Source organism: Helianthus annuus, chromosome 9 (assembly GCF_002127325.2).
Source record: "Helianthus annuus cultivar XRQ/B chromosome 9, HanXRQr2.0-SUNRISE, whole genome shotgun sequence".
Taxonomy (NCBI): Eukaryota; Viridiplantae; Streptophyta; class Magnoliopsida; order Asterales; family Asteraceae; genus Helianthus; species Helianthus annuus.
This window is the reverse complement of record NC_035441.2, coordinates 161,945,774-161,954,739: the sequence shown is the minus strand read 5'-3', so window position 1 is coordinate 161,954,739 and position 8,966 is coordinate 161,945,774. Positions and strand designations below refer to the sequence as shown.

Here is an 8,966-nt window from a genome sequence, read left to right as displayed (position 1 = left end):
ATGCAACATTCCGACGACACATGGTTTGCTCCTAGCTTTAACAGCTACTCCACCGATAATCCCACCTCCATAGCTGCCGCCAAAGTCAGCCGTGAATTCAGTGACATCGAAGAAGAGGACTTCGAGTTCTCCTTGGAGTTCTCCGGCGAGAAGTTTTCAATAAAAGACCTCGCTTTCGAAGGCCGGATACTTGTACCCATTTTCAACACCGATCTGGCGACAAAAGATGAGATTGATCATGACGACGTCATTCCGTTAGAGAACCTGCTTGCTAGCGACAGTGAAGAAACTGATACGTATTCCTCATCATCAGAAGCATCTGAAATGGAAGATACCGGAACATTCCGTGTGACGTGGGGCAAGTCCGAACCCAGATCGCCGGGTCCCGGTCAGGTTAAGAAGAGCAGGTCCACTGGATCTGAAGAATCTGAATCGAGGAGGTGGAAGATTAAGGATATTTTTCGGCGGAGCAATAGTTCTGGCGAGGAGACGATGTTCTTCTTGTGTCCTAAGAGATTTGAAGCTTTGTGTAAAAAAGGGCTAGTTAAGCCTGGTGGAGCTTCTTCTAAGGCCGCTGGAAAGGTGAAAACTGCGTCGTCGCCGTCAGTTCACGAATTGTTTTACGTGCAGAAGAGAGCGGAACGGAATGGAGGTAAGGTGAAATCGTATCTACCTTACAGGCAGGAAATTCTAGGGTTTAAAGTTCATATCAAGGGAAACGCAAATAAGAAATTACCCTTTTAAAAGTAGGGGCTATGACGTAAACGTGCATGCAAACTCAAAGGGTAGTATGAAAATTATGTGGGATTAGATTGTATTTTAGACCCCTGAATAATCAACGTGGTATTGTCATCCTCTTTTGATCCAAAATACTCCGTATCTATAATACTCATAATGTTTAGATATTTATATAATTTCATTAATGTATTCGTGTATATCTTTTACTCAGATCTTCATGTATGTTTGCATTTTTGGTTCATTATTGATCGATGATCTCCATCTGGTCTTCGTTTACAGAATGTCAACGCGTACCGACTATGCAATTGAAAATTACAGAAAATCTTAAGAATGATTCCACGCTATTGAATTATTATTATTATTGAAATTACAGAAAATGCTAAGAATGATTCCACGCTATTGAATTATTATTATTGAAATTACAGAAAATGTTAAGAATGATTCCACGCTATTGAATTATTATTATTATATATGATAAAGAAGTGTTTTTTAAGGATTTACACACTTGTTATTACTTTGGAATTTATATAAACAAATATATCGTAAGAAAGATGCCGTTGGTATTTTATTACCGACTACTGGTCACGTACGAAAGGTGGAGATAGATTATTTAAGCAATTTACCAAATATAGTGTTGTTTGATTACGAAAAAGAATTGTGGAATGAGCATCTAATAATATAATTATCTCATGAATATAAAAATATATCTCTAGGTAACATCGACGCAACAATGGCGGTATTTACAAGAAAACCAAAAACTAGGATTCTCGTTAGTAAGCCGTTGGTGGATTACTAATAGACTATAGGCACGGGAAAGTTATCTAGGCGGACTGTTATGTACTTTATCGATTACGGGGCAGTGTTGTAAAAGTCGCTAGGCGGTCTCTAGTCGATCGACTGGGGAGTTGGGAGTAATCGGAGTACTCGGAGAGTACTCGGGGAGTACGCGGACATGGTAAATATAAATAAAATTAATTTTTATATATTATTTATGTGTTAAAATAAGCATAATTCATGTCAACTGGATATAATTTAAAATGAAACATGTTTAAAGTTCAAATATTCTGAATACAAGTCCGACTATTCTGAGTACAAGTCCGAGTACAAGGCCGAGTAGTCCGAGTACAAGGCCGAGTAGGCCGATTTTGACCGAGTTTGACCGATTATAAGTCAACAAACCACGTTGACCGCCTAGACCGACTAGGCCGACTAGGCTCCGACTAGGCCGACTAGGCGCCGACTAGGACCGAGTACTCCCGAGGCCGACTAGTTGAGACCGCCTAGGAGGAAGTCGCCAAGGTGGAGGTCCGAGGACCGAGTACTCGGCCGAGGAATCCGACTTTTGCAACACTGTTACGGGGTGTTTGGCTTAGCTTTTCGAACCAAACTAGAAAACGGATCCGCGTACGTTGCACTACGGGCCACGAAATTGTCTCGAAGTATGTTGATCTATCAAACATAGCTTTATACGATGAGCTTTCAAAACTTGTCATTAATACACATGTAACATTTTGACCTACCATAATAGCAAGGCTACCTCAGAGTCGTGTAGAGTTATAGAGCAATTGTATTTTAAATGGGTAATCTGAGTTAAATTGAAGCACCTCTCTGCATATAATTCAAAAGAGGTTTTATAACCATTTCAAGGTTCGGTGTCAATTTTTTTCGCCAGCAGCAAATAATCACATTAAAACAGCGAGCGCGCAGCTGGAAACATACAAGCTAAAGAGGCAAAAATCAAAACAAATAGACAACCAGACATACAACCTACAAAAAACAACTATTGGGGGAATTTCTCCAAGTATCCTAGATAAAGTTTGATGTTTCGTTCTGTTTTTGATTGTTTAAAATTAAAATAACTGAGCCAAGATGTCATCCACAATGTTATCGACAGATCGGCTCATTCTTATGAAAAAGTAAACCGTTACGAGTCTCCCACATATACCAAAAGGTTCAGCATCAGTTTAAATGACCTTATTAAAAATAAAATAAAATAAAATAATAATAATAATAATAATGTATTTTTTGGTATTACTAAAAAACCCAATCTGTGACATACTTATTAGAAAAATTCATCTCTTCGTATGCATATGAAGTACGAACTTGGTTACCTAAAAATCGGCTATATCGTGCGTATTATGCCTAGGAATTACATAAAGCAGACTCTCTAAATTTATAGAAATCTTCAATGGATTTCATCTTTTGATGGTTGCCAGACAACAACTGAGCAATCCATTTTGCTTGTGATTCAAAGAAAGGAAATCCTATTAACTACACCAATCAACACCCACCACAACTAATAAAACGAACAGGCCTTTAATAGCATTATAGTTGAAGGAACTCCGTAATATATATATATATATATATATATATATATATATATATATATATATATATATATATATATATATATAGTATATGGGTATTTATAAGTTAATTGTATTTTAGCAAGTAAAGAAAAATGACTTTTAAGGTTTACTCACATTTATTAAGTAATAAGTTATACACAAAGTCTTCACCGGCACCTGCACCTCCACAATAGGAGGAGAAAACGAACACTGATAAGCTACGATGCATTGTTCCTCCTTGATCTTCCATTCACGGCAACGTCTATGCATAACCTCTCTATAACCCTACGTAAAATTCATTCAATTAGCAAAAAAAAAAAACCATAACTCACGCACCCTCCAATAACACACAACACTTGGTCATGATTATCTCTGAAGAAGTCGAAACAAGAGCATTGGTGACGAAAAAACGGAATGGCCAGATTGTGGTCGAATAGCGCTGCCAACTTGTCGTAATCGTCAACCATGGTAATGGTAGTGGACACCAGGCATATGGTATTATGATGTTGCGAACCCCTGTGAACCAAAAAAGGCACATGTAGGTGAGTTAAAGTCCTGATTATCTTGTAACAGTTATATACATACAATCATCTCAACAAATAAAGATAATCTCAAAAAATCAATATAATCTCAACAAATCAATATAATGAGTAACTTAACATAAAGCATTAGTTATTATATCATAATAGTAAACTCAAAACCCTAACTCATAGCAATTTTTACCATCAGACACGACTTCCGGATGTAAATAAAGTTATTCGGTTGTACATAGAGCAATGCTTTATAAGATGATGCAAACTAAAAACAAAATAAATAAAAAAAATCCCTTCCCCCGATCAAATAAACCTATGAGGACAATGGCCTTCAACTACTAATATTTATTTACATAACTTCCAATACAATTATTCAAATGAAGCAATGAGTTGATTTAGGGCTTTTTGTCTCTCAAAATGAATTATCCATGAGCACATGCACTATCCACTACAGATGATCAATACATCAAGTATTTAAATTCTAGATCATTTTGTCCAGGCAGCTAGAGTTTGATAGAATCATACTCAATGACAAACAAAAAACTTCCATTTCAAAGAGTAGGATTAAAAACACAAATTAACTGCTGCAGATGATAGGGCAAAATCATTCAGCAAAGAAGGAGAATGAAGCTACTTAACGATTTGAAGAACTTTGACTTGCTATATGTACTTCAAATCAGTAAAAACAATTGATCAAATACCAGGCAAAAATTGCAAATCAAAGCACAAAACTGCCTACCTTTAGAAATAATCAAGCTTAGGTTTCATATCAACACCAACCCACGCTTGAGTTTTACTGAAAAATTAACAAACAAACAAAAATTGTAACAGGTCTTTTAATAAACTTACTCGAACGTAATTTTACTCCAAGAACTACACCCCAAAAACTCGTCGCCGCAGTCACAGCCGCCGCAAGATCCACTCCAAGAATCCCCAAATCACCGTCGATTCCACCAATTGCCTATATGTTGCGCCCTACGATGTCGATTAAACCAACACGGCTTTACAATCAGGGAAACAAACACCACCATGAGGAGCGCCCTCCTCTGTACTGATATGTAGCACGACCCGGATAACTTACCGGAGGCTAACGAAGGCCTTTTCTGTGAGTCATAAACCCTAGTCTCCCCCCCCCTCTCTCTCTCTCTCTCTCTCTCTCTCTCTTCCTCTCCCTATCCGCTCCGATTTGATAAGTAAAGTAGAAGGGAAGATGAGGGTGAAATGCTTCTCGTATGAGTATCTAGCGATCCATGATGATGATGCCGGCGGTGGTCGCTAGGGAGAGACGGCAAAAAGATACCTATTTGTGACGTGCCGGCTAACAAGATGATGTCGCCGAAGAAGTCCGGACGGTGGTCGCCGACCCTTGAGCCGCCACCGTCTTCACGTGCAACCTTTTTCTCTGTTAATGTACTCTCTCTTTCGCTGTCTTCTTTGAAGGTGAGGAATGAAAAGAGACGTGTGTGTACCAAATAAACCCATACACCAATAAAGCATGTTGTACAACTACACAAATCAAAAACACCAAATAAGCACAACTTACAACTCTTATTGCACAAGAATGTTAAAAATTAGAGTATTATATAATTATTAACTTATTGGTTTTTTTTCAACACAATAAGTCAAAATAATATTTGGATATTTTTTTTTTTTTTGAAAATAAAACTTCATTAAAAACACACCTCCGACCCAAACGGGAAAAGGCCAATACAAAATAACCCCCCCGACCCAAACGGGCAAAGGGAAAAAACTACAAATATACATCGAATATTTACACCACTCCTTGCAACTAATATATTTACATAACGATCTATTTTTAGCCCACCCAAAACCTTTCGACTTAATCTCTATCACAATCTCTTGCCGACTTCTCCTGATCTGACTAAAAACAAACTCGTTCTTGCCTTTCCACATACACCAACAAGAAATAATTACCAGCCCCATGATCATCTTTTTCATTTTCTTACCACCCTGGATAGAATTATGAATATCCATAATATCTTTGAATTCGAAAGCGAAGATTGGGGGAATGTTACACCAAGCGCTGATAGATGCCCACACTCGATTTACCATCGAACAAGTAGTGAAAAGGTCGTCCACCGTTTCCTCATACTCATCGCAAAAATGGCACATAACCGAAGAAATATCCATGTTCCTTTTCCTTAAATTAACTCTAGATGCAAGCCTATCCAAATTACCCCTCTAGGCCATAATATTACATTTGATTGGCACCCATTTACACCATTCGAAGTTAGGGAGTTGGCTGCTTCCCCTATCGTAAATTAACGCCTTTTTTATTGAGTTCACCGAGAATTCTTCCTTGTTGTCAACATTCCAAAACCACGAATCCTTTTTATTTGACAATCTAACCATATTGATAACCTCTTGGAATTCGTTCCATTCCCTAAGCTCTGTGTCTGACGTGGGTTGTCTAACCCAGTTCCACAAAAAGCCTCCATTTCCTTGTCCCGTGCCCATTTTATCTGCAACCCTGCAAGATTTACACGAATCCAAAACAAACAAATGTGACCATCTTTCCATGAAAGGAAGATCGCCCACCCAGGTGTCTAACCAAAAACGAATCTCTACCCCGTTTCCCACTTTACCCAATATCAACCGATTTAAGCCTTTCCCGCTAAGTTTCATTTTGGAAATTAATTTCACGATGTTACTCCAGCAACCTGTCGAATTACTATTTACAGGGAGAAAACTTCTTTGATTATTTTTTCTGTGGTAAGCTTCCACCACTTTCCTCCAAAGGTTTTGGTTTTCTACTCTATATGTCCAACCCCACTTGTAGAGAAGCGTCTCATTGACTTCTTTCAGTCTGTTAATACCCAGACCCCTTTTTTTCTTGGGCCACGTAACCCAGTCCCAAGCCACCCAGCTCATTTTTTTTGTTACACTAGATCTGTCACACCCCAACCGATGGCGGAATCATCGGGGCGCGGCACTGAGCGAAACAGATTATCCAGGAGAATCCATAACAACTATTAATTATACTATATTTAAGGTTCGTGTCCCATACCACAAACATATAAGATAAAAACAGTTATTACAGACGTAGTTCTTAAAGACAAATAATCCATTCCGACAACTCAGATTTTATTTAGTTTGTTTCTAGACTCTCCTAGCTTGATTCCATGACATCCGGCAATTAAAGCAAGCATCCTAAACACCTGTCACATACGTTAAAACAGGTCAATACACATAGTGTAAAGGTGAGCATACAAGTTTAATAGTATAATAGTAGCGAAAGCGATTTACGCATAACCAGCATGTAACATGTTGAAAGGTGAAGCTAGCAAGTTATCGACAATGAAATATGCACAGACATGACTGCGAGTTGTAGAATGCGCAACATATATCACCACTGTGACACGTGAAGAAATACCCTTAACAACCCCTGTCCACGACAGGTGCTGAGTCCAAACTATAGTACTATCGTTGCTAAGGTGTCAGGCAACAATCACTGTGTAAACACAACATACAAGCATTCATTGAGTAACACGTATAACATGCAGGACGGTTAGCGTATAAAAAGTGTTTGCGTTGTGTGATCGATGTTATTTGATATAAGTAATGTATGTAACACCCAAAAGTGCGTGAAGCAAAAAGGGTTCGAGTATACTCACAGATTGTGTTTAATGAATAAACACAGACTTGGATTGAAGGGAGCGCTAAGAGATTAGCCTGAACACAGTACGACAGTATAAGTGTTGAACGGTGCGTAAAAACGATGTCGAGTGGATCAAGTGACGGGTGGTGATCCGGTCGGATGACCGTCCGGACGGATGGTCATCCGGTCGGATGGCCATTCGGTCGGAGGGTCTTCCGTCTGGGATGGATGTGTTTGTGTATGATGTGACTTTGAAGTTTTCGTTGTAGCATTTTGAAAATTAGGAAGTGCTTCTACAAATCAGGTCATCCGGCCGGATGGCTGTTCGGTCGGATGGCAATTCGTTGAAACTGACCTTCTTCTAAGTGTTGTGAAAATTGATAAGTGCTTGAACATACCAGTCACCTGATCGGATAGTCGTTCAATCGGATGGCTATCCGTTCGGATGGCTGTTCGATCGAGCGACTTGTTCGAGTTGAAAAGTTGTAAAATTTGCTAAGTTGTAAAGTTTCGCAGTTAAACCGAGACAGTATGAGAACGTGTCAAACAACGTAAACTCAACCAAGTCTAAGTCGTCCGATCGGATGGGAATCACCCCGTCTGATCAGTTAACCGTTCTTGACAGTACTTCATGTTTGACCCGTGAATCGGTCGTCTTCTCCGATAGAAATCCATTCTCAGTCCAACACTTCACTATAGAATAAGTAGAAGGCCTGAACGAGCTCTGATTCTATCGGTTTTGAGTAAAAAGTTGAGAATATTGAAGAAAAGTTTGAAACGCTTGAAGGATGTTTAGATTTAGGTGAAATCAGTGTTTAAACATTGTAGAAATCTGTTAGATCTGAGTTATTCTTGCTGGAATGAGGGCACACTTCAATGTTCATAAGAACTTCATGATGACATCATCCTTGAACAACCCAAATCAATGGATTTCATGGTGAAAAGTTGGGATTTGATGGTGAAACTGATGATGAGAAAGTGTGTGTAGATGATAGAAGTACAAGATTTGAGATGAAAAATTACAAGAATCGCGAGGAATCGTGAGAAAAGTGGCTGAGAAGTCGAAGGGTCGGAGGAGAGCTGTCACATCACGTGAACAGTGATGTGACAGGTGTTATTTATAGGTGAACGGACGGATAACCATTCGATCGAATGGTCCTTCGATCGGATGGTTCGAGTGGGTTGGTTTCCGACTTTCGTTTCGTGCGTTGAGCATTGCGATGCGTTGCGAGTAAGCGATGCGATAGTATTAACTATAGTTACACAAATAACATAACCACTAATAACCATAAAAGTAAACCTTATATTTCGAGTTCGCGATGAGATTGCGTTGCGATAGAGTTGTGATTGCGTTTGCGAATGATCACCTTAATCATAAATAAACATGCACAAGTAACACAAAAATAGCACATACACGTAAAACAATATCCAGAACTCATAATTCGTATTGCGATGCGATAGCGTTAAGTAGATTAGCGATAACTGCAATTATTGCATTTACTCCACATAATACAACTAAAGTAACACAAATTTAAAGTATCGATCATCGAGTCAAAGAGTGCAAGTAATAATTAAGCAAGGAATGACAGATTGAATTAGCAATCTTTTCTTCCTTTGACTTTGACTTTAAAAAGTCGGGTTGTTACAAGACCCCCCCCCCTATAAAAACTTTCTCATTTTTCCTTCAAGAATCTTTATTATACCGATTGGGGCTTTGTATAAGGAAAA

At 38.7% G+C, this 8,966-nt stretch overlaps 1 protein-coding gene across 1 annotated transcript; it reads left to right on the top strand.

Moving 5' to 3' along the window:
• Positions 1-744, top strand: LOC110876639. Its single transcript, XM_022124803.1, has one exon. It carries the CDS (start codon positions 1-3, stop codon positions 742-744), a length of 744 nt encoding a protein of 247 aa, XP_021980495.1.
• Positions 745-8,966: the final 8,222 nt, after the last annotated feature.